Source organism: Engraulis encrasicolus, chromosome 14 (assembly GCF_034702125.1).
Source record: "Engraulis encrasicolus isolate BLACKSEA-1 chromosome 14, IST_EnEncr_1.0, whole genome shotgun sequence".
In the NCBI taxonomy this organism is placed as follows: Eukaryota; Metazoa; Chordata; class Actinopteri; order Clupeiformes; family Engraulidae; genus Engraulis; species Engraulis encrasicolus.
Genome location: NC_085870.1, coordinates 31,179,908 through 31,206,224, shown reverse-complemented (window position 1 = coordinate 31,206,224; position 26,317 = coordinate 31,179,908). Strand labels below are relative to the sequence as shown.

Sequence of the window (26,317 nt, the reverse complement as noted above, 5' to 3'; positions counted from 1 at the left end):
AAAATCGCCAGACTTTACTTTCTCACACTAAAGACCATCTGTCGTTGGAGATGCAGCTCCCACTCAGGGAATACTGCTTACACGTTAACTTAGCATCTGTGCTCTGTCTAGCGTTCACACACACACACGCTCATGGACACAGAGGGAGGAATGGAGAACATAAGAGTAGAGGATGATGTAGACGTTTATATGGCCTAGTGTTGGCAAGTCTATCAAATCTGACCAGGACTTTTTAGTGCCAAGCACTGCTCCTTTAATGGCTACTTGTCATACAGAAAGAAAGTGTTAACGACTGATGGCTTTGTTCGGCGCAAAAACCTCAAGGTTCCCTGCTGAATAATGCAAAACATATGAGTCTTTGCAGGCTCTTGCTCAAAGTCAAATATTTATGGTATTTTCGATGCTGACTTGCATCACATCTGTGCAGAAGAAAAAAAGAGAACACAAGGAATCAGTCTTTGAATTTGCACAAAAAAAAGAGAAGGACAAAAAACACCTCATCGCACAAACATCCCCGCTGAAAGCCAGCACAAATGTGCCTTGACTGTGCAGATAGGCCAATGTACATACTTTTCCATTATCACCAGAGCTCATCTAATGGGAGCCTGGGAGACTAGGCCTGCATGGCTATAGGGCTGAGAGGGGGACAGGAGCTGCTGTAGCCAGCAGCTGAACAAGCATGCAGTATGGAGTCCAGGAAAGTCCAGCCAGGCAGGCAGGGACACATTCTCCATGGCGTCTCTCTCTCTCCTCCTGTGCTTCCCACAGCTACAACAACACAAGTGTGTGTGTGTGTGTGTGTGTGTGTGTGGGGGGGGTTCCACTCCAGTAACAATGCGCACACATACACACACTCTCTCTCTCAAGTCACACCTAGAAGGATTAAGCCTCTATTCTGGCAGTCATTTTGCACACCTTCCCTGTGAAGTGTAACAGCTTCGAAATTTAGGGGTGTTACCGTATCATAAAACACTAGCTGGGGTAGGAGGCTGAAGTGAGTGAGACATCTATGGCTTTTTAATAGAGTAGGAACCTTTTCCACGTCTTGCACGCCAGTTCCCAATGTCCGGAATATGAAACTGCTGGGGGTAGGGGGAAAAAAACATTCAGACAGACGACCATCCTTATGGTCATCTGATAAGTTCAAACCACCTTCAATGACACTCGTAAAAATGAAGTGACACGAAATATTTTCCTCCATATCTTTATTTATTACAATTAATCCTTTCGAGCGTGTATCGGAGTCATTTTTAAATTTCATCATTTAAAAAAAAAGAAAACAAGATAAGTCCAGTTTGTGACACTCCTGTCTTGACTTTCTAGAAATGGGCGTTCCAGAAAAGCATTCTGGACCTTAAGTAAAGGTAGAAGGGGGATGGGGGGCACGGCGCCATTAGGGCCACCCCCCCTACCTCATTTACACAAGAAACTTTCTGATTTAGAGTGAATTTTGTTATCGCATTCTTATTTTTTTGCAACTTCTTTCTACCAAAGTGTTGTTTCTGTGCTGGCGCTCTCGGTTGGTCGATCACTCTCCATCCTCATCGTCTCCCTGTTCTCCGTCCATCAATAGAGCAGCATACTTACTGGCCGAGCTGAACGCCTAAACAATGAAACAAATGAGAAATTAGATTTATTTAAACGTGTTAAATAAACATATAGCAGCCGTGATGGCATTACTGAGAAGTAGCCCAATGTGGTCTGTGAGTCTGTGAGTGTGTGTGAGTGTGTGTGTGTGACTCTGTGTGTGTGTGCGTGTGTGTGTGTGTGTGTGTGTGTGTGTGTGTGTGTGTGTGTGTGTGGAAGAGTGCATGAGCATAAGAGATGAGGGCGTGCTTACAGGAGCAGGGGTCTCCTCGAATTTCTTTGGCTCAGGTGCTGGTCTGGCATCTCGCTCTTTTCTGCCTTCTCTCCTGCACAAGCAAAACAAGAGTCCCAAAACAGGGAGTTAATAAATCAGTTGAACAATTAAACAGTTCGCTTTTAAGACCAGCAGACTTCAGGAATATCCCTGAGAGACATTTACGAGCAGGAGTGTTCAGTCTGAACTGGCCGCTAAGCATTGCTGGAGTGCTCCAAATGCCCCTCTCGCTTATTTAATGTCTCATTTAAATATTTCAGAATAAATTGATCCCAAAGGAAATTAAAGAAGCCAAAAACTCTTTTTCAGGGTATTAATCAGGGTTTTATTTTTAATCAATACCCTGTATTGAGGTAAGGTGGGAAGCTGTAAGTGACACTAGATAAAATTGTCTTGAGGTTTTTTTTTTTGCATTTATGGCTAATTAATCAGCTGTGGCTATTTCATAGCCAGTACAGGTAATAAAATTCACTTCAAATTAATCAATGACATAAATAATTGAATTAATACATCAAATAAGTTTGGTCACATCAATACATCTTAAAAAGTTCAATTGTCTTGAGTGTAATAGAGTGTTAAGATGAAGGGAAATGTGTGCATACTTTTCTGCTGCTTCCTTCCGCTTCTCCTTGTTGGGGACCTCTCCTCTACCACGTCCGGCTCCGGACCCTGCAGGGCCTCCACCGCGTCCCCGAGACGACGCCCTGTGGACTCCATCCACCTTATTCTCATCTGCAATCACAGACACTCGTTTCGTTACGTCACCATCCATGATGGTCCATGATCCATGATCACTAAACATTCATCATGTAAAACAGGGGTGGGGAACCCATGTCTTGAGGGCCATTTATGGCCATTGAGGCCGTCTTATCCGGCCCCTGATATCATTTTTATGTTATGCAGCTTCACATGAAATATGACGTGCTTTGAAAAGGAATCTTCCTAATAAATACATTTGCAATACAATTGTATACAAACATACAATGTACAAAAGTTATATTTCAGGGGACGGTGAGGGTCGTTTGTAAAGGTGGTCGCCTTCAATATAGGCCTAAAGCGCAGGGGGAAATCCTGGGGCCTCATTTATAAAACTTTGCGGAAGAAATGAGCCAAAAGATGGCGCACGCACGAAACTCAGGATGTGCGTGCGCAAGAAAATATTCAGATTTATAAAGCATGGCGCACGCACGTTCCACGTCGATTTCCCTTTATAAATCCCAACTGACTCTGAAGTTGCGGCAAATGTGCGCACCTGTGGACACACCCATAATTATCTATGAATATTCAGTGAAACGCCCAAAATGAATATTTATATCTGTGGACGGCGTGCGGAAAGCAGACGAGATAGCCTATTTACCACATGTGGAGCAAACAGTTTTATTAGATAGGCCTAGAGAACGTTGGGCAAAGTGGAGCGGTTAAGTTTGGGAAGTCGTAGGCTACAAAAATAAAACCTTGAATTGCAGCATGTGGATGGTTATGTTGACAAAAATCACGCTATACCAGAAGTAAAAAAATAAAAAAATAAAATAAGGATGTCATAGACATGAACCTGCCAAGTCATAGACATGAAGGCTATTAATTGAGTTGTGAACAAAGGCAAAATAGCTGCGTCAAGGAAACATCTCACATGGCATGTCCCCATGTGAAATTCACCGGTAGAAAATCTATTCGCTGTCTCATCGCACCGGGTTTAAACTTTTTTCAACAATTGCCGTTGGTCACTGCGCGCAGCTGTCTGCTTTCAGTTCAAAGCGACGCCCCAACTGTCGATCGACATATCCACAGACAGCATGACATAGCCTATGGGCATTTTCTAGTCTGTATTTATTAAATGTGTGTATTATAAACGTACATTATCAGTGTATAAGGCCAGCTGTCAAATGCACACCTCTGCTTTGATGACGAATAACCGCATGGAAAAGAAATGACATGCAACAAGAGAAACGTAACTGTCCATTAGTATGGCACTTGCGCTTGCCTGTATGGCTGAGAAAATCAACCATTACAGATGCACTTGGGACTCGAGCAGATGATTCTGCAACTGGCTTAAATGTTGACGTAATTCCTTGCAGACTCGGAACACTTTATAGCCTACCGATACGATTATAGCCCGATACTGGAAAGGTCCGTGGTTATTGTTAATAAAATGTAGGGTATTTCCAAATGTAACGTAGGCCTATCCTAAACGTACAATTTCAAGCGTCTATTACATGCATGTGGCAATGGATAGGCCAGGTAGGCCTACTTATTATTTTCCACCATTACCAAACAACAAACAACCATGTTTACTAATGTTAAAGTGGCTATCGTGACACGTGACCTTTGATTTTTTTTCTTCAACCAATTTCGGGTCGTTCTTCCAGCTACCTCCCGAGGTCGCGCTTTCCGCGTTTGGTCTTTTGTTTAGTGCCTACGCATGGGTCAAACTTTGCGTGGAGCTGCGCATGTTTACCGCCAAGTTCTTTTTCTATAAATACCAAACCTTGCGGTGAACTTGGCGTGCGCAGTCTTTTGTGCGTACGCACCCGTTATAAATGAGGCCCCTGGTTTGTGTTCATACAACCTAGTACGGGCCTTGGAGGAATTTTACGGCCCTTGGCGAAATTTTAAGTGGCCCTTCGATTGAAAAAGGTTCCCCTCGCCTGATGTAAAACAAGCAGTATATCCTCTGACAAGTCTTGCACCTTTACAAGTAAAATTTAGCAACTTTAACACGCTTCCACAACTGAGTATCTCCAGCAAACCTCCCTTCAGTGCAAAACAAATATTTACTGATTGAGTTTCCTCTCTCCTACAGATGACACTTAAGATATGCAACTAATATTGCAAAGGGTCATCATCGCATGATGTCCTCAACTAAGGTGTAGGCTATTCTCATATGCCTGGAAGCATGTTAGAATAGAAATTGCATCAAAGAAATGCAGTTTTGAACTGATTACTTTAGCTTAGTGAGGGTGATAAGGTTGATAGAGAGATGAAAAACGTGCATACCTTTACCTGAGCTTCGCTCATCAGCTGAACTGGGGGAGCTGCACGCACAAACACAAGAATTGCACAAATGAGACAAACTTCATTTCAGGTAAAGGGGAAAATATGTAAAGACTGCGGTTGTCCGCAGTTATGCATGAAAACGTTCTCTTCAAATGAACTGTGGTAACAAAGCACATATCTTGCATATCATGCCTGAATGCTATGGATGTAGGAGCCAGCTAAAATAGTGTTGTTGTAGACTTAAAGGAACAGTCCACCCTTCCTTGATTTCACATATTTGCAGTATTTCCAAGCATTATTCATGAACGTGCATATCATTGACCTCTGTGTTTTCAGTACTTACATTTAGTGGTATCAGAATTATTAGCATAGCTTAGCATAATGACTGGAAGTAAGTACATTTGATGACATTTTGTGTGCTCCCATAGACTTGCATTGCTACGCTGAATTTGGCTATACTGTTAAAATGGGCAATGCAAACACATTGACTAAATAACCTATGTATTCTCATATTTCACTGGGACTTAACTATATATGAGCGTTCTTGAAATGAGGTGGACTGTTCCTTTAATTTATGGTCTACCATGGTGCTGACCTACTGACCGCAACAGTCATAAACTTTTCTTGGAGTGCAAAGTCTACTGGGTGAGGTAGGGCCCAGTCATTGAGTTTACCTAAATAGTATAACACACCCCCCCTTTGGTACTAACAATGTTTGTTTTTGTGGATGTATGCAGTGAAGGTAGTAGTTGAGGGTGATCAGACCTTTTGGGGGGGTTGGGGCTAACCGGAGAGATGGGGGCGCGATCACCGTCGCTGGTGCTGCCCCCCGTGCTGCGTTTGGCCCAGGCGTTCTCCTTGGGGGGCGGAGCGGGCATGGCCTTCAGGGGCATGCCGTCCTGGCTGGTGGGGGAGGCAGGGGGGCGGCTGCCCGAGGAGGGGGGCGCATCATCCTCCTGGCCGCTCAGCACCTCGTTCTCCGAGCGCTCACTCTCCCTGCGCCGGGACACTGGGGGGCACACAAGAGTAAGCAAAGAGAGTAGATTAGAGAAAGTGAACTCAAACTCTGACCACCCACTGCAAAGCATGTGCTCAAGCTTGGTCTCCTAAGGGGGAGGTGTCCCCTACTCCTTCATCTCTTTCTGTGGTATTCGGTGACGGCTTGCATAAGATGTGCGCTACCGCCAGAGATATTCTAGACAGAGATATGTCATTTTGTTTCCTTTCCGGTATCCACTTTATGTCGGGTGAACGCCCCTTTAGGAGACCTTCGGTTAGGAGACCTTCGGAGTCCTGAGGTTGAGAATAAATGAAGTCCCCTTAGCGCTGTAGATGACGATAGCGCACGTCTTGTGCAAACACCTCAAAAAGAGAAGAAGGGCACAATGCCCCCTTAGGAGACCCAACTTGAGCACACGCTTTTGCATTGAGTGGGCATGTTTCGGGATATCTTCCTCTGATTGACTATATTTTGCTACCGCCATCTACAGTGCCAAGTGAACTCCATTTATTCTCACGCTAAAGTCCCCAAAGGTCTCCTAACCGCAGGTCTCCAGAAGGGGGTTCACATGACAATACATGGATCCAGGAAATGCACAGGCTTTAAGTATCTTTCCCTAATCTTCTCTCTTTACGGTAAGTAACCTGAAGAAGGCCTTGCCTTTACCCAAAGGCTGAACTACTGTCACTAACTTTTGAGGAGGAGGGGAAAGAGCTGGAGAAAACAGAAGAGTGATGAGCAGCTCACCTCTGGCAGGGGGTGCGGAGTCGCTGGCCGTCCGTTCGCTGCGCCAGCTTGGGTCCCTGTGAAGACAACAACCCTGTTTAACAGCAGCAACGTCAGTGTGCAGACTCATGCTGCTCATTCCTGACATCTTCAAACATCGCTCATGTTTTGTAGATTTTAAGGTTAATTACAATAGGAGAAAAGCAATCCATCAAGAACAAGGAGGTGGTTTTATTAACACAACACCTGCTGTGATTACAGCCTACTGTAGTAAGGACTACAAGAATAAAGCTGTATGCTGCATGCTGCGTCATCGATTCGCTCCCATATCTGGGTAAATTAAACTAGGTTTGCCCCTGCTTGGCCTTTGCAGTAGGTCATTACCAACCTTGTCTTACCATAGCCTTTTAGATTAATCTTATTTTGTTCTGCAAAGGTCAAATTGAGGAAAGATAATTGGTGGGAGAAGTGAACTCAGTCCAAGTTTGGAATGTACATCTGATTCACCCAATCATTGCGTAATGTTTGGTTGTTGTGACCTAATCTGCTTGTATGCAATGAGTCTTTGTTTGCCCTCCCCCCCATCTCTCCTGTTCGCTGATTGATCACATTGTCTGGCAACATGAGTAAGCTTACCCAAGAAGACCCAAACCCAACATGACATCATCCAAAACATTTGGATAACACGCTGACTTGAAGTGGCCACAAGCGTACCCTGAGCCATTTCATGTGGCCTGCAGAGCCTTTATAAGAAAGACGACTTTTAATTACATATTCATATGGTCCCTTGAATTAAAATTGCTCCCTCAAACAGGGGTCTTGCGAACCTTAGATTAGCCGAGTACATAAGCTACATCTTACTACATATCATTACAATGTCAGAGAATGCATAGCTTACACTTACACTATTTCTTACTATTGGCACGGGAAAGTTGTCTGCAACATCCTGCTCTTCGGTCAATATTCTAAAACCCAATGTGACCCTTTGGCCAAAGTAACTGCCCACCCATTGTCTATTGAATGTGTGCACTATGACTTTGCATGTTAACTCGGGCTATACAACAGCCTGTCACAGGATAGGGTTAGGGGTGGTTTTGGTCTGGGCACAATTTCTCCATTTTCCTCGAGAGTTTGGCTGTTCGTGACAAAAGTAAAAGGAGCAGAATCGTTGCTTTACTGACAGGTTAGGATTAAAGGTGCACTGTGAAATATTTTAGCAGTTAAATTCCAAAATTCATGCTACCGATTCACAAATGTTACCCTTTTAACACCACCATCAAATTCTAAGTATTCATTTTGACTGGGAAAATTGCACTTTCCATACACGAAAAGTGGATCTTCTCCAGTGTCCGCCGTTTCTGAATTTCCACAAACAGACATTTCAGATGAAAGATCAAATTTGGCAATAGACTGATCAATGAGCAGCATAGTTGCAATACCTACTCTGGCCACCGTCCTTCATGGTGCACCTTTCAGGATTCCCCATCACTCGTGCCTGCCAGGGGCACTAACTTCACGACTTAATATGCACCAGTTGGTGCACTACTACGCGGAATGCACTTACGTAAAATAATTACGCATTTGCATGATGCAAGTCTGCCAAACCAGATGTTAAGTGAAGGGAAATGTGAATTGAGTGGAAGTTTACAGATGGCAAGGCCCCAGGCTAATGTGAATTGAGCACCAGGCTAGCATATTGTGTGTTGCCCCTATGTGGATAGTCATGCAATGCAAATTCAGTAACTTACAGGCAGGTAGAAAGCGAGAGATGGCGAGTTATGGGAATGATGAAAAGTGTTGCGTATTTCTATATGAACAACCATCCACACACGACATCGCTAAATTTTGGAGAATTCCAAAAACTAAAAAAAAAAAAATGTTTTGGGTCGCACAAAAAATGATTGGGTCGGTCGGCAACCGGGACCAAAACATTTTTTTTTCTAGGCCTAAATGCAGTCCATCTACAATTTACCATTTTATAACTGGCCTGTTTTTTCTCCACTCCATCGTGTGTGTGTGTGTGTGGCACTTACTTGTCCCGTGGTTTGTCTCGTCTGTCGCGGTCTCCTCCCCGGCTCTTGTCGTCCTCCAGCTGCCTCTGGAGCCTCTCCTGCTCCCTCTTCAGCTTCTCCTCCACCTCGCGCTCCTTGGCCGCCGTGTCCACTGGCTTGGCCGCACCGAAGATGGAGGATGCCCGGGCACCGCCGCCACCACCACCGCCGCCGCCGCCGCCGCCGCCACCGCCACCGCCAGAGGCTGGAGGGGAGGTGGCGCCCTCGCTGGCCGCCTCCTCCTCCTTGGGGACGCTACGGGGCTTCAGGTTCAGCTTGGGCCTCGAGGTGGGTCCTGCTGCAAAGATAAGAATGAGGAGCACACGTGAAGCAGGGCTTTGCAATGTTGCTGCACACACACCAATCTAAATCGGTGATCAGCAACAGTGTGCGAATTTCTTCTTCCTCTTTTACGCGTCTTTGTTTGATCCAGCACCGGTTTTACTGGATGTGCGTGCAACCCTCACACTACTTTTACAAGTAGGGCTTTGCAATCATCATTTAAAAGTATTTGCAATGTGTGGCCCCGCAGTGACTAACGATAGGGCTACGCAGGCGACCCGGGTTCGATTCCAGCGTGGGTCATTTGCCACTCCCCATCTCCCTCACTTCCTGTCCTTTCATCAATGAAGCCGAATAAGACAAAAAAACGGGGCGGAGTATTGCAACGTGGGCATCAACCGTTCCTTGAATTTGACTGTACCACACATCAGGTGATTTCAGCCACATGGAAGAGGACAAAGTTGTGCTTTTCATTCATTTCAAAGAACAATTAGGCAGAATGATTTGCCACAGTGAAAAAACCTGCACTTGATCTCATTTAGTACGCACACCATTCACACACAAAGAGTCCATAATTAGCATCACTCTTCTCCTCTAGAGCACACTGACCAGGACTTTTTTTTTTTATCATTTCAACCAGTCTGTGCGCAAAGAGTTATGGTAGTAAACAATATAGGCCAGATCCCATTATTTACATACTAGCAGCCTCCAACTGAAGGAAGGTTACTCCAAGAGCGTGTGATATACTAACTGACCCAGATAAGCTAACGTTAAAGTTGAGTGGTTAATATTCTAAACCTAGAAGGCCTCGAACGGCTTTGTTTACCATGAGCAGGCCTAAAATGCCAGAAATATTAGGGCGATTATGCCTTTCATACTGAGTGGAATTGCTAACCTTCAACACTGCACAGCACAACACAACACTGTCCTTGACGGCACCCAGACGAACCACTTGAGGGAGTATTTGAGCCATTATAGGCATTTGAGGACCGTGCACCATAGGACACGCAAGGATTGAAGCAGGAATGACAAAAATGACCATTACTCCAAGTCTAGCGTAGTGTACACTACAGAGGATGAGAAAGCACTGTGCTACATAGTTGTAGGTAGCAAAAGACATACACAAACAAATATTGTTGCGGACAGAAAATCCTGTAGCAATTCTCTCAATATTATGGCTCTATTTGGCACAATGTTATATTTACATATACACAAGGGTATGCAGGGGCCTCTATAACGAAGCGGGGTTACTGGATACTTACAAAGCGACTTCGTAAGCAACCCATACTACTAAAGGTTGATATGTTTGAACCGAGGTATGCCTCCAAAGCAATTTACTCTACATAGCAAAACTGATATTAGAAGTTTATGTTCTTGTGCTATGTTCCAGAACACATTCCAGAATTATTCTGCCCCTTCCGATAGAAGTCAGTGAAACTGACGTTGACGTACTCACTTACAATCATTTGCAATCGCAGAGTTGGTTAGCCATACCCAGTCAATTTCTATATTGTACAGATAATGCCACTGTTTAAATTCCACGTTTAAATTCCGAAAATGCCCAAATAGCCTTATGATGCAGTGACTTTTCATTTCATTCGTCAACAGTACAGATTAATGCGCACACAATTTATTCTCTCCGCTTGACCACGCTTGTCCTGCCACGAGAATGCACTGGAACACAGCTAGGGTAGACCAATCAACATCTAAATCGCCATAGTACGGGTTACCACTGGTCAAGTTCACCAGGTTGTCAACCCTGGTCTACCGAGCTAACCCTGGGTTACTTCTGGGTAGGTTGCGCCGCTCACAGTACGGGTCCCAGGCCTCCACATGCAGCCTTTCCAAAACAAAGCATTTGTTTTCTCTCCATGAGATTCAATAAAGATCGATGCATTTGCTATCTTCTAAACAGCACCCCACAGTGTTACTGGCATCATGCTTGGGCAGTAAACGATGGGGGGCTGCAGACCGCAGCCCTGCAACACTGCTCTAGCAGGAAAACTTAGATGGCAGGTAACAGTTTTGAGATTACCAACAGTGCCCGACAATGTTACTGGCATCACGCTTGGATACAGTACTAGTACTGCAGCACTTGGCCCAGACAACACTTCTCCATCAGGGATATGGCCTTGTGATTACCCCCCTTACACAATTAGGATCCAATCAAGTCATTGCCAGACAACACTGCTTTGAAAGTTTGTTAAATTCAAGTCCAATTGGTCCTGCCATGGCCTAATAGTAGGGCACTGGGTTACTATGCCAGCAACCCGGTATGATTTCGGCCTGGGTCATCTGCCAATCCTTCCCCGTCTTCATCTCCCCACTCATTTCCTGTCTCTCCTCCACTACCCTCTCAAAAATGAAGGCAAAAAAAGCCCTTTTTTTAAGTTGATAAATCTAAGTCCAACTCCTGGTGGGGCTCACATAGTTCCTCTCCCCTCTCGTACCAGCCAGCGGTCCCCGAAATATAAGAAAGCGCTGTGAGAAATCTTTGCTAAATGTAAATGAAATGCAAGTGCTTCTGGTGCTCACCTCGTTCTTCCCGCCTCTCGAAGCGGTCCTCGCGGTCCCCCCCGTAGCGGTCGCCGTAGCGGTCTCCGCCCCTGCCCTCGTCACGCCGGCCACCATAGTCGTCTCTTCTGAAGCCGCTGCCAAACGCCCGCCGCCCCCCTTCGCCACCACGAGAGTCGAAACCTAAAAGCAAGAGTGACAGTAGCCCCCACACCTGTGTCAACGCACATTTCAAGACCTGGCCACGACTAGAAGGACATGACAGGCAGTGATAAAAAGGGCAATGCCTTAAATGGACACATAATGTAAATGGAGTAAGAAGAGATAGTGAGAGACAACATTAAGGCAGAGGAAAAAGGAGTTCACTGGTCTTTGTTTAGTCAAGAAAATGAAGCCTTCTGTCCCGGGTCATTTGCTGGTCCTTCCCCATCTCTCTCCCCGCCCATTTCCTGTCCCTCTCTCACTATCCAGACACAAATAAAGGCACAAAAGCCCTACAAAATGAAAGAAAGAAAAGAAAAATAAGCCCCAGTTGTTCAACTAATGGGTTTCTAACTACTTTATAGGTTTATAACTACCTCTAGAGGCACGTTCAGTTCGACAGAGAACCATCTGGTATTAAAACTAGCAAATGCCAAATGCCCTCACCACCTCCCCGGTCATCGTAACGGTCACGGGGCCCTCGGTCGTCGTAACGGTCACGGAAGCCTCCGCCATCCCGTCCTCCGCCGAAGCCGTCTCGTCGAGGTCCGTCTCTGAAGCGGTCTGAATCGCCGTAGCGGTCCCGTGACCCTGGAAGCACACAGTGAACATCGTCAGCAGGACGCATGCATGGTCCAGGCTTATGCATACTTTCAACCAAGGTTCACGTTAGCCGGCTGTGGCCGGACATTGGCCGTCTGCATGCATGAATGACCGGCAAAATAAAATGTGACCGGACAAAATGTCAGACAAAAAATGACTGTATAGTCAATAAATGATATTAGCTAATTTTAAATACTTAATATTACAAAACACTAGGTCTAATATGAAACTGAACAAAGCTGAAAATATTTGTGAATAGCCTATGTAAATGAACTTGTAAACAGCACGCAATATTGCTTGCTCTCGTCCCCACCGTCGTTGTCCCCAATCACGTTGCTTCCCAATAATCACTTGACTCACGCTGGCTGCTGTCGAGGAACAATTCTGTTTTTTTGTTTTTTGTATTTTTACCAATATATCAGTGAACACAACAAAGGGCATTGCATTTGCAAAACCGTTTCATGCCCAGTTGCGAAGTCAAGCCTAACTGTTTGGGACTCAATAGAAGGCGCAGCATCGCATCACTTTCACTTTTACCTCTGCTGAAAAATGGTGGTGGATCTCAAAGTAGGCTATAGCCTAGTGAGTCAAGTTAAACATTCCAGAGAACGATGTGCTCACAAGTCCCAGTCCCAGTGAGTGCATGCAGGGCTTGATAACGGTTTTCATCACCGGCCAAAATGTGTAGCCCATATATAGCCTAGAGCGTCGTACGAAACATGTCAATTCAATTACTTTCGAGTGCGCAGGAACACAACGCAATACAGTTCAAATTTCAGTAGCGTCGATAGGCTACCATTGCTAACAGTCATCACCTCGTTACCCAATTTGAGTAGGGAAATCCTCTTCGGGTTTGCTGATAAAACACACTGCTTGAGTTGATAATTTAGGGATCTGCGCACAGCACGTTGGTTGGCTGTTTTTTTTTTTTGAGCTCTCGGGTGTGTGAAAGAGAACGCGCGTTTACTCCCCGGCTCGTGCATACAAGCAGGGCTCTAAATGAACACCAGCCAACTGGCCAAATGCTAGTGAATTTTAAGTTTTGCTCTCAGAAAACACGAATTTACTACACTTTGACCCATTAGGGAGTGTGTGTTTGGCTATATGAGGGAAGGTCTGTTAGATATTTCAAATATCCGGTATTCTGCAATACAGCCGGCCACTTGTCCGGCCAGTAAGAATTCTAGCGTGAACACTGCTTTCAACTCAATCTTAAAAGAAGCCCATAGGGCTATGTTTAAGTCTAAACACTAAAGGTATTATTTGAACTGAATTACGTCTAGCAGGGCAAGGTTTTTATCTTCAGAGGCTTACATCAAGGATGAATGTGAATCTATATCTGACAAAAGTGGACAGCAGTGGGGCCGTAGCAACTCACTCTCTCCGTAGGAATCGTCGCCGCCACGTCTGGGTCCATCGTCCATCTCCGCTGCGCTGCTGCGGGGGGCCCTCCAGTCTGACTCGGTCTTGTCTGGCCCACTGTCTCTGTCTCTGTCTCCATCACGGGCACGACCCCAGTCTCTGTCACTACGACCCATAGGTCCATTGTCTCTCTCTGGTTGGATTAAACAAAACAAAAAACACATGAGTGTAGAAGAATATATGGCTTCAGTCAGTGAACAGAATTTGTAGAGATGCAAAACATATACACAATAGTCAACATAATATTCAAGTTGGTCTCTCTGTAGCTCTCCATAAGAAACAATCCAGCTACCAAACTCTACAGCTACTTCAATAAACAACTACATTGTATCATTTTAGTACTTTAATCTTCAGTGAATGCACATGTCCAAAGCAAGGGAAGCAAACAATCCACTTGAGGCACCTAGACATCTACTTGTAATCTTGTAATGAAGAGACAAGTCCACCAAGCCATACACAACAAAAACAATCAAAGGGCCTTCTGTTTACATGCATGTCTGTATTTGCACACATGCCAATCGAGCAGATTGCATTTCGTTTTCCAATATTCACTTTAAATGAGCATCTCCATGCAGCCGGGGCTGACGCAGTACCTTTGTCATTGGATTGGTCTGCAATGTCCACACGGATCCGTCGGTTCCCAAGGTTCTAAGGAGACAAAAGGTTCAGGCATGCAGAACAAAAATGCAGCGTCGCGACTCATCAGCTCCAAAGTTGCCTGCAGAGCTGACAGACCACCACAAGAGCAACTCAACCTACTGAACTACTCCTACAGTAGCTCATAAAAAGAGTGTTGTAACATTTAAAATGGTGCCCTGCAGTCGAAATGACTACAAACCAAGAGCTGTCCAGTTTGTTCATTGCATCATTACATCCATGGACATCCAGTTAGTCATTCCCTCTGCACATTACAATGAAGAGGTGATGCACATTTAAATTTGACTCCTGGCCTTTGACTTCTTTCATTGCACTGATTATTGCCACATGGTTTTGTTGAGGCTTATAATAAGGTTTTCATGTCGATAAAAATGGCATTTTTCTTAACATTTCTATTTCGATTTCTAAAACTTCTATTGGCCACTATTAGAATTACTAACAACAATATCAAAACAGTTACAATAACAATATTTCCTTTAGCCAGAGCCTTGTACGCATTCCCTCTACACCTTAGTTATGACTCATCAAATCTGATACACACACAACTACTGATTGCCTTGGGGCTATCTGTTGAGACACGGTAACTTACTTCCTCATTGAAAGTGAGCGCCCTGAGAAGGGAATCCACGTCATCGAACTCTGCGTAGCCAAAGCCCTTCAACCTCTCCGGGTTACTTGGCTCCCTCGGCAGACGCACAGCGCTGATCTATGGAGTGGAGAAAAAAATCAACGCCGGCAGATTATTGACTGGAACCAGGACACAGCACCAGGAGCTTGGAGCTGCCCAAAACCAACCCCGCAACCACGGACAGACTGCAAGTGAAGGGAAATTACCGGAGAAACTGCAGTTGAGAGAACCCGATGTGGGCTACTCAGCAGTCTGCCTTGGCCAATGACCAATATTCAAATTATCAGCACTGCCAAAAAATACTCGTTTGTAGGTGCATTCATATGAAAGCAATTATGTATGTGTGTTTGTGTGTGTGTGTGTGTGTGTGTGTGTGTGTGTGTGTGTGTGTGTGAGAGACACAGAAGGGGCGCGTCATGCAGCATGATGCAAAAACTAAAGCCTGATACATAGTCATGCTGTGCTGACTTGGGGTACAGCATGGACGTACTGTCAGCGGGATGTGTATTCCTCATAGTCGCCCTGCGTGCGCATGCAGGAAAGGGCGTGGTGTTTTTTTTCCGCTGAGATTTTAATGACGTCAATTCACCTCCGTGACAACAGGGGGCGAACTAACTCATTCAGTTGAGCCCAGTCCCTAGAATGAATCACAAAGCTAACCAGCTGGCTATGTAAAACGTAATATTCCACTAGTAGCCTACTTCTAAAAGTTGGGGCATAATTAGATGGTACAACATCAGTTTCTTTTTGGTCAAGTACTACATGAGATTAAATGCAAGACAAACGCCATTTTAAAAGACAATAGACAGCATGAATGGCCATTCACACCTGGGGCCTAGTAGTAGCTAGCCAGCTAAATCAGTCATTACAAACTCAAAGCTAGTTGACTAGCCACCTGAAACGTAATTCTACCACTAAAGAGGCTTCTTGCTATTAATTTAAAAAGTTGTGGCGTAATTAGACATGAATGATAGCATACAAGATTCTCTCTTTATTCATGTTTTACAGTTCAGGTGGTTAAAATGCCAAACAAAAGCCGTTTTTAAATACAATACATCTAATGGCCATATTAACAGCTAGCTTAGCAACTGTCAGCCAAACCCATCCAAACCCATTCAAAAGGACATTAGCGAACCCTGTTTTAGAAGCTAGCTAGCCACACTACAAATCAACAAAGAGGCTTCTTGCTATTAATTTAAAAAGTTGTGGCGTAATTAGATATGGATGATAGCATACAAGATTCTCTCTTTATTCATGTTTTACAGTTGAGGTGGTTAAATGAAACAAAAGCCATTTTTAAATACAATAGATAGCCTATCTAATTAACAGCTAGCTTAGCAACTGTCAGCCAAACCCATTCAAACTCTACAGGACATTAGCGAACCCTGTTTTAATGAGCTAGCTGCCACACTACAAAAGAACAAAGAGGCTTCTTTGCTACTACCACACTACAAACATATCATTTCCATGATGGCCTTTTATGGATATTTCTAATTGATTTTTTGGAAGTTGTACTACTGAAATAAAAAACAGTTTCTCTTCTCCCTGTCAAGTAAACTCCAGTGATTTCCTGCCAAGTCAACTGCATCGTGTTTTTCGTTTTCCTTCAAACCTCCGCGGTAGGGTAGAAGAATAGAACACAACTGACCTATCAGGGCTGAGTTCCCCCCGGACTGCCGTAAGCGCATTGACCAATCACTGTCTTCAAGCATAGCTCAGCTCACGGACATTTCAGCCTGGGAGAAACATGCGTGTACTGCAGCCAGGGGTCGTTTTGTCGCTGCACAGGGGGGCGCGGTGGCTGCTTCTCTGTGCAGAACCTCCGTGAACGCGCGACTCTGAATCCCCCTTAAGACTAAAGTGGAAACAAATAAAAGGTGGGCAGGTGTATACTTACTGCAAGCCCCCTGAAGAAGTCCTTGATGGACTCCTCGCTGACGTCGTAGGGCAGGTTGCCCAGGAAGGCGGTGTAGGGCGGGCTGCGCGGCAGGCGCGAGCGGTCCACATTGGGCTCGCGAGCCGCCCGCGGGGCTGTGGGCAGGATGGAGCGGTCGATCGGCGGCCCTCGGAACGACTCCTCAGTGTGCCAGGAGGTGGAGACTGTGGCACACAAGGAACAGCAAACACAAAAAAATAAAAATAAGCTGAGCTTTGAGTCAACAGACTTGGTGTGTGCAATGGCTGTGTTCTTGTGATTTCCCTAGTGTCACATCCATCACAGTGGCTTTAGAAACATGCAGTTCGGGGGTGAAGATTGTGTCCCAAAACAACAAAGTCAACATTGTGTGCGACCACTCATCTAAGCATAGCGGTTTCTGAATAACAAAACAAACCGACCGAGTTTTGAGGCTAAAGAGTGTCTGTGTGCAAGTGTCCGTATGTGGATATGTGCCAAGAGATACCGACAACACCACAGATAGACCTGAGATTTAAGCCCTAAGTATCTATGTGCTTGTGTGTCGGGACATAGACACTGACAACAGACATGATCAACAGACCAACGTGCACGACCACTCACAGCAGACTAGACTAAAGTGACTAAAAAAAAGCGAGTTTGGGGCTAGAGACTGTATATGCGTGCGTCTATGTCTGTGGTTGCCTTATATACCATCCGTGGCGTGACATGCGCCCTTTAGGGTCTGGTGTTCACCCAACCAAAGAAAATGGAATCTTGTACAAGAACGACCACTAGCTGGTGTGGCCAGGAGTGGCACTGCAGCTATGTTATCGCAGCCAAGTAAATAATGAATGGGTGCCAATGGGGCTGTACGCTTCTCATAGAACTATCTGCCCGTGTGATTTTTTCCCTGGAAACAATGGAGTCGCGTTCGATAGATATGAGTAAGTGAAAGCATTTGCCAACACGTTTGCATCTTGTCAAGTGTTAGATTCGTGAAAATGACCCTTATTTCAACTATAGCAATGACATAACACGTGACAATCGACTTTACGGCACTACGCCATTTGTTTTGTAGTTTTAAGTCTGACTTCAGAAGTCGATGTGTTTAAATTATGTTAGGATTGTTGCGGACACCTGTTATTTATTGCATTTAAGGTGGTGGAAAAGCGGCATGTGTACATTGCGTAAAGGAAATGACTGTGCTCATCCTTAAGAATTTGGGCACCTTCAATTAACATGTTGGACGGCGGTGGGGGGTTTTGAGGTGTGTGACCGTAGATGTTTCTGCTAGGATCAGTCAGAGTACGTCTCTCGTCAGCTCTGGTCGTGAATAGTCGCAGAGATTCCTCAGCCAGCAGGTATTAGCCGAATGCTAGCGTGTTGCAGGACAAAACTAACACGTCTTTGGGAGAACAAAGCCATGTCAGGAACCTTTAACTTCACTTCTAATACAACTTCTATGATAAGGTACAGAATGTGCACACATCTTTACAAACCAGAGAACAGAACCGTCACAAATCCCTGCTGAGCCATTTAGCCCAATAGGCTCCCATTCATCTTTTACTTGGCTGCGTTCGCCAACGGGGCTATAATGGGAGCCAATGAGAGATGCCTATCTCATAGCTTAGAGAATTTCTGACCCAACCCAAAAAGGTGCAGGTCATGCCACTTTTTGTCAACCTGCATTGGCTACCACTGTCTGCTCGAATTCAACACAAAGCTCTGACCCTTTCCTACAAAGTTACAGCAGGTTCTGCTCCGGCTTACCTTAAGGATATGCTAAAGCAGGGATTCTTAACCTTTTTGACGTTGAGGCCCATTTTTTTCTGTGCAGAGTGGTCCAGGGCCCATCTAATATTGCCCATGCCCACACACATTATATGGTATTACATAAATTAAAAATAATATTATATATATATATAATAATAATAATATATATATATATTTATTTATCTATTTATTTTGTGTGTGTATGAAAAAACAATTAAATCCTGTTTAAAAAATAGCTTCCACCTGTATTAAATGAACTCACTCTTCTATATTCAATGATAAACAATCCTCTCACAGTGCATCAGGCCAGAGCCATTCATACATTTGACATTTGTAACAGCTCTGTTTGCGATTTGTGATGAATCTGCTGAGGGTTGATTCAAGGCGCTTTTACTTAGTAATGTGCAGATGCGACGCGAGAACAGAAACTTCAGGCAGCCGGTCAAAAACGGAAAGCTTTGTTGCGCAATATCACGCAAATTTCATTAGCCTAAATAAATGTATTTTGGGGGACAGAAGGATAACGGTTTTGCTTTGTCTGTAAACAGAATCCGTTTGAGTAATGTTTCAATCGCTTATGTTATTTTGTAACTAAATGTGATGAGAGAAGGCGAATTACACTTCGCGCCGGTTGGTAATTTCTCATTCTCCATTCGCGTACTGCGTGTAGCCTATTGACGTCTTTCACTAGCCTACTAAACCAGCGGTGCGTGGTCATTTAAGCAGAACTGCGCTTGAGTAAAAAGGCACACGCTGTCTTCAGCATCTTTAATTGATAATGCATGCAGTTGCACGGCCCATCGCGGCCCTGCGGTGCGAGGATTAAACTTTTCCGCGGCCCTTAAGTTTCTGAGCACAGCCCAGCTTTGGACCGCGGCCCTATGGTTAAGAATCCCTGAGCTAAAGCCATATGTTCCTACCTGGGGTGTTGCGCTCCTCCAATACCAACCGTTTAGCCTTGTCCTCTACTCACACAAGGCAATCCCAGTCCAAACGGTTTTCCGTCATTGTCTCTCAGTGGTGGAATAAACTACCAGTTGCTACAAGAGCAGGGTCATCCCTCTCAACCTTCAAGAAGCTAGTGAAGACGCATCTCTATCGAGAAAGCTTCCCTGCTTAACACCCCAACATAACTAATTCTACTCACCTTGTGTCCTTAATTTTTTTTATGTTCCTTCCTTAGTTTTAGCTTCATCTTGAGTCCCTAAAATATTACATACCTAACACCTTTTAAGTACCTAACTGTTAGTCACTTTGGTCAAAGGCGTCTGCTAAATGCTATGTAATGTAATGTAATCTGACATGCTTGCATACATATACAATCTGTAGCCCCAAACTCAAGTTTTTTTAGTCACTCGATGGATGTGACTGAGTTCTGGGGCCAGTGTGTGTCGAGAGGTACAGCAGAGTACTACAGAGTATTGCCCCAAACACAAAAGGTCAACAGACAAAAGTAGCATGCAAACATTCACAAAGGCAAAACTGTTTTTGACAGGACAGACCCACCAACCAACATGGAGCCCTCTGGAGCCACGCATGTGGCTCATGTTTTGGAGATAGAGACTGTGTGTGTGTAGTTTGTAGATGCTGTAGCCATTGACCCAAGACACTTTAGTGAGGATATGTGTGTGTGTGTGTGTGTGTGTGTGTGTGTGTGTGTGTGTGTGTGTGTGTGTGTGTGTGTGTGTGTGTGTACGTACTAAGGTTTCTGACTGAATGACAGACCAACCAATGTAGTGTTTTGAGGGGACTAAAAAGTTTTTCGTTTTGGGGCTAGAAACTGTGTGTGTGTGTGTGTGTGTGTGTGTGTGCGTGTGTATAGGAAGAGACTGAAACCGGCAGTGACAACAACAACAAAAACATTCTGGATGGAGTTAAAGGTATGACAACAGCCACTTCACCCAATTTTACAGGACGTATGCATCGTCATGCATACTGCTTACACAGTACTTAGTGTCACATACTGCGTCAGGTTTAATTCTACTCAAGCTGCCATGTGAATCTGTGTGAAAACATGTGATACCCACTTATGCTGTTCCCAGCACACAGAGTCAGAACCCTTATCAGCTTCACACACGTTGTAGGGCAAATAAGTGTTCTTAAGTAATCTCAAACTAGCTTTTAAGATCAGCCATAACTGATTTAGAGGATTTCACCACAGGACTCACCATCTCCGTCCAGGTCATCAGTCTCATCCGCCCAACTGGTTGCCTTGGCTGCTGCCGGGAAACTTGGGGGTGCAGGGCTGCTGGACTTGTCGTCTGCTAAGAAGTCTGTAAGCGTAAGGGTCTTCCCCTTAGCCTTATTCTTCTTCTTGCCTATGGCAAATGGTAAAACAGAATGTGTTAGGGATATTAACCATAATTAATGTGATCACCAACACAAACATACAACACTAGCAAAAATCCATTGTATTAGAGTAAAGATGTTAAAAAATGTGGATGCCATTTGTCTGCTGGCAGTGGTTATGGACAGACACGCCTTTGGGATCAACACTGGCAAGAGGGCACGGGGTTACTGCCCTGAAGATAAGCCAACTGAAAATCGACGCGGGCTGCATCCACTAGGCGCAGTGCAGTGCAGTCTATAAGCTCTGGCCCAGATAAAAATAAACAGTAACTCCGTCAATGAATTGAGAACCGAGGGTTGTAACAGGCAAAAGCTGTCAACTACGTGGGCCACAGTTTTAAGAATGCTTTCAAAAGTATAACCACATCAATTTGTTCCTAAACCACGGGGTGTTTCCCATGTTGCGGGCAAATAACTGGGTACGGGATATTGACGTTCGCGAACACAGATGGCTGCTTCCCAGCTAGTCTATGGCGGCGAAACTCACTCTTGACATGTCACCCGACACGTGTAAATACCATACATATAGAACTACACGATCTGAAAGCATCAGTTATTTCACACCGTCCCTTCCCACCTGATGGTACACGTGGGGAACTACTCTGGGCACCTTTCAGCTCCTCCTCCAAGACATGCGCTTGCGTTCACGCAGTAGATTCTAGCTAGTTAGCGCCACTCAGAAAAATAGTTGGATACAATGTGGCGGCCAGTAACAATCCCCGTGTGATGTACATTTACAGAATAACCTGACAATTCGACAACACACGAGAAAGAGAAACATACAAGCAATCCGGTCTAAGAGCGAGATTTCTAGAGGTCAAAAAGATTTCGGAAAGCAGCGGCTAATACTAAACTGATGTTAGCTGGCTAACTAGCTAAGTTAGCACCGTATCATCCTCCCCGTGGACTGGCCCGGGTTAGCATATGGTTTCGATAATGTGATTAAATCTCAAATAGATCCGTCCATCCAACAAGGCCCGCGTAGACCACGCAAGTACGCTCATAAATGTCACACAAGTCCCCATTCTGAAATTTCGACGACATACCCGCAGAAGTGCTAAAAGCCACTCATTGCAAGCTCACATAAACCTCACCTGACGCCGCCATGTTGAAGAGCGACCTCGTAACAGATTCCCGGATGAATGCGTCAGGAGAGACTCGTCGAGAACGCGCCTCTGCACGAGCCAAGGCGAAAGAGAGCGCTAGAACTAGACAAAAACTCAAGCAGGCCTATGCGCTTGAAGGCAGACTTTTACTGAGTAGTTCTACCCTCCTTATGCAATGTGTAGTGCCTAGTCAATCCGACTGAGACGTGTTAAAGTTAACCGTCTTGGTCTCCATTTCTTGCGTGTTCAAAATCCGAGTCAAAAGAATCCAAAACTCCGAAAGTCAATTCATCTATTTATTTTCTAAAATGATCAAATAACAAAATGAAAATTATCAAATAACAAAATGACTCAACATTCATTTCATCTTCATCTCATCACTGCCACATACTCAATGGCCACAGATACAAACAGAAAAACAAGACACATTTTGGCTATTTTAATGTTTTAATCATAACCAAATATTGTAGAATTTCCTTGCAAACACAAATTAATTCCTGAACTAGGCCTACTTGTTGTAAGCCAATGCATTAAATTTCAGCACCTCAGAATCTATATTATTTTCTAACAGATGCCACGTTTGACTCATAGACGCTTATTAAGAACGAGTCTTGCTATGACAGGCTTATTAACTTTTTTTCATTAAATCAATCCTAAACATTGGGAATAAATGGCACTATACTTTCTTGTAGCCCACGATGATACTAATATAACACACACACACACACACACACACACACACACACACACACACACACACACACACACACACACACACACACACACACACACACACACACACACATAACCAAAAGTACTCACTTGCCTAGACTCATATGAACTTGAATGCTATCATAATTAATTATCCATAAGGTTCATGGAATGTCGATCCAACTTTTGCAGCTATTATAGGCCTAGCTTTAGGTCTTCAAGGAAGCCTGTCCACATTGAGGAGTGTGTTTATAAGAACATTTGGACCAGTATCCTCAGAGGTTTAAATAATTAAGAGTGACGCCTGCTCCAAGAAGAAAATTATAAGAATATTTGATCATTCTTTCAAAAGTCTGTTGGTGAGGTCACTGATGTTGATCGAGAAGGCCTGGCTCTCATGTCTCCGCTCTAATTCATCCCAAAGGCATTCTGCCTGGTTCCGGTTAAAAGGACTCTGTGCAGGCCAGTCAAGTTCATCCACACAGACTCTGTCATCCATGTCTTTATGGACCTTGCTGGACTGGTGCACAGTTATGTTGAAAGAGCAACGGGCCGCTCCAAACTGTTACGACAAGGTTGGGAGCATGGATTTGTCCAAAGTGGTTTGCTTCCCAGAGGCATCCAATGCTCCTTTCACTGAAACTGGGGCCAAGCCCAACTTCTGACAAACAATCCCACACCGTAATTCCTTCTCCACCAAATTTCACTCAGCACAATGCACTCCGTTGCCGTTCTGGCAACCTCCAAATCCAGACTCATCCATCAGACAGCCAGGTAGAAAAGTGTGATACATCACTCCAGAGTATACTCGTCTCCACTGATCTCCAGTGGTGGCATGCTTTACACTGCATCCAACACTGTGCAGTATAGGATGTATCTAGTCAGGCCGTGCCCAGTGATGCAACACCTTCAGCATTGCTAGTTGGGTCAAGAGAAATGCAAGTACTTTCTGGATTCCCGAAAAATCGGGAACACCTCCCACTTTGTTGGGAAACAAACAACCACTAGCAAACCAAGGAAGGCTGTTTGGGAAATACCGTTTGGGAAATGTTAATTGTTATTAACAGTCTCTAAGAAATTTGAAAGTTGATGATAATTTAGCTAGGATGTATCATGACTTAGATGAAGCTGCTCAGCCAAGGAAAGACATTCCACAAAGCTATCATTGCACTTGGGCTAATCTGAAAGTCATGAAGTTTGGAGCTCTGTAGCAATTGACAGTGCTGGCAGTCTGTGACCTCTTTGCACCATGTTCCTCAGCCTCCGCTGACTCCTCTCCATCAGTTTATGTATGTGGTGGCCTACCACTTTGTGGCTGAGTTGCTGTTGTTCCCAAACCCTTAAATTTTCTAAGAAAGTCCACCTAGGAAACTCCAACTCCCATTGTCATTGTGACACAGCACTCCACAGCACTCAGGTGTTCACTGCACACTGCATACAATGAAATGGCATTTTGTGGCAGCCCCAAATGGTGCCCCAGGTGAGCAGTGCGGCGGGACGGTACCATGCTCAGGGTACCTCAGTCATGGAAGAGGATGGGGGAGAGCACTGGTTAATTACTCCCCCGACCAACCTGGCGGGTCGGGAGTGGAACTGGCAACTTTTTGGTTACAATTCTGATGCCCTAACCGCTTACCCATGACTGCCCTTTTCATAATAAAGCTGACCGTTGAATGTAGAATATTTAGGAGCAAGGACATTTCATGACTGGATTTGCTGCACAGGTGGCATCCTATTAGCTTGGTCCTGACTATCCCATAATACTACCATTTCATTTCGTATCCATGTAGTGGAGCCAATCCTTTGATGGAAGTACGTAGGACGGCTCTCGAGGCTAGCATCTTATGACAGTTCAATAGTGTAATTCACTAAGCTCCGAAGAGCAGACTATTCTTTCACAAATGTTTTTAAATACAACATGTTTGATCTGTGGCCATGCCAAGTGAGTAGGACACCTGATTCTGATCATTTGGATGAATAAGTGAATACTTTTGGTAACATAGTGTGTATATAGGCCTATAAATATTATTGAGCAGCCATGTCATTAAAATGGCAAATACATGGAAACCTGGTCAGTCTCCTCCTGCCCTATGCATTTAGATGTAGGCTATTGTTTTATTAATAAGGAACCTGTGAGAGTGTGCGACAGCATCTGAGCATACTGTTCCGCCCATCCACCCAAACTGAGAGCAAGGAGAGGCAGGTTTTACATTGAATAGCAATATGTGGTTGAAAGTGAGAATGAGAGCAGCAAAAATTACTCATACGAGAAAAAAGACTTGGACAGATAGATATGACTAAACATGTCTTCGAGCAACCAAAGCCTGTAGCCTGCAGACAAAGCAATGAGGTCAGAGGTAATGGCTCCATCAATGTTGTTTCTAAGGTCCATATTTTTTCTAGAGAGGCTCTATATTATTTGGCGTGGGTGGCATCAATTCCTCCACGTCAAAGTCTGATTTTAGATCATGACAAAAACAGACCTGCAAACTCGTCAAAGAAAAAAAGGTGACAGTCTCCAGTCTCCATTTAACACTTGAGTTAAATAATGGGGTTTTACGGTTCTCCTGTACTTTCAAACGTTTTCTAGTAATGGCAGTGCAAATTTTACCTCCAAGCTAACAGTTAACATTGAGTCCTATGAGACCAGTTAGCCGAGAGCTGGTCTCATAGGACTTAGTGTAAACTGTTGGCATGGAGGTTAAATTTGCACTGCCATACCCAGAGAACGGTTGAAAGTACAGGAGACTATAGCTATAACTATAGTATAAGGGAAAGTCCTATAGAAGATATCTATTTGTTTAGAAATCATAGCAGGACCACCCCCCCACCAAAAAAACCCTCTCTGGTTCTACATGATTCACGTGAATGACCTAATTGGCCAGGAAAAAGGTGACTGTCACCAAAAGGTGAAGAGTTTACAAGTATGCAAAAAGGATGGGAAGGTGATGAGGGAAGAGCATGGTATGGTGAGCGAAAGAAGAGGAGTGGGCAGGGCTGGATTAAGATGGCCCGTTACTGTCCATAACACTGCACTAGATTTTTCAGTAATGGTTTATAATGTAGAGTTGGTAGGCATACAACAACATATTTTTATGGTTGTCTGCCTTAAGTGTCCACATCAGGTTTTTGTTTGTTTGTTTAAACATTTGTCAATGACCTTGACCTGGGAGGAAATGGGAACCACCCTGTGCTTAAAACGTGCAGCTATTTTCCATTCGCAAGTCACTTACTATTTGTTACATTGCACACTAGGCCTATTAATCTTGTGCAGTCGTTTTTCCATATTAATGATAGTGCATAATTGCACAACAGAGATCACTGAACATCTGAAACAAATTTTACTAAGGAATTAACTTTTTCTCATCACCAGCCAAGTAGATGCAAATCTTACTAACTAGCCAAATACACACTCACTGGTTGAAAGTGGCAAGTAAGTTGGTCACCAGCCAAACTGAAATTTCACCAGCATTTGGCCTGTTGGCTGCTGTTCAGAGCCTGCTTGTGCTGAACAACACGAAAAGATGACAAGGCTACAGCGT

General features: G+C 44.4%; 1 protein-coding gene across 3 annotated transcripts; it reads right to left on the bottom strand.

Moving 5' to 3' along the window:
• Positions 1 to 1,188: 1,188 nt before the first annotated feature.
• On the bottom strand, positions 1,189 to 22,169 carry LOC134462398 (eukaryotic translation initiation factor 4B-like). Of its 3 annotated transcripts, none has more exons than XM_063215410.1 (15): positions 22,053 to 22,169; positions 20,778 to 20,927; positions 16,837 to 17,039; positions 14,901 to 15,017; positions 14,248 to 14,302; positions 13,611 to 13,787; positions 12,077 to 12,220; positions 11,450 to 11,611; positions 8,615 to 8,930; positions 6,603 to 6,658; positions 5,621 to 5,864; positions 4,856 to 4,893; positions 2,464 to 2,593; positions 1,841 to 1,913; positions 1,189 to 1,603 (listed from the first exon to the last, which is right to left on the bottom strand). In XM_063215410.1, exons 1-15 carry the CDS (start codon positions 22,063 to 22,065, stop codon positions 1,529 to 1,531), a joined length of 1,953 nt encoding a protein of 650 aa, XP_063071480.1. In that variant the 5' UTR covers positions 22,066 to 22,169; the 3' UTR covers positions 1,189 to 1,528. The 3 variants fall into 3 exon arrangements, with proteins under 3 accessions (XP_063071480.1, XP_063071482.1, XP_063071481.1); XM_063215412.1 differs by having other exon boundaries at positions 4,862 to 4,893; XM_063215411.1 differs by having other exon boundaries at positions 8,615 to 8,927.
• Positions 22,170 to 26,317: the final 4,148 nt, after the last annotated feature.

Bases quoted from the DNA above. Each gene is read 5' to 3' on its own strand.
- LOC134462398 (XM_063215410.1), bottom strand. The intron at 13,788-14,247 runs GTACTGCGTCAG...TAATCCAACCAG, and splicing joins AGACCAATCCAATGACAAAG to AGAGAGACAATGGACCTATG. The intron at 6,659-8,614 runs GTAAGTGCCACA...TTGTCTTCACAG, and splicing joins CGAGACAAACCACGGGACAA to GGACCCAAGCTGGCGCAGCG.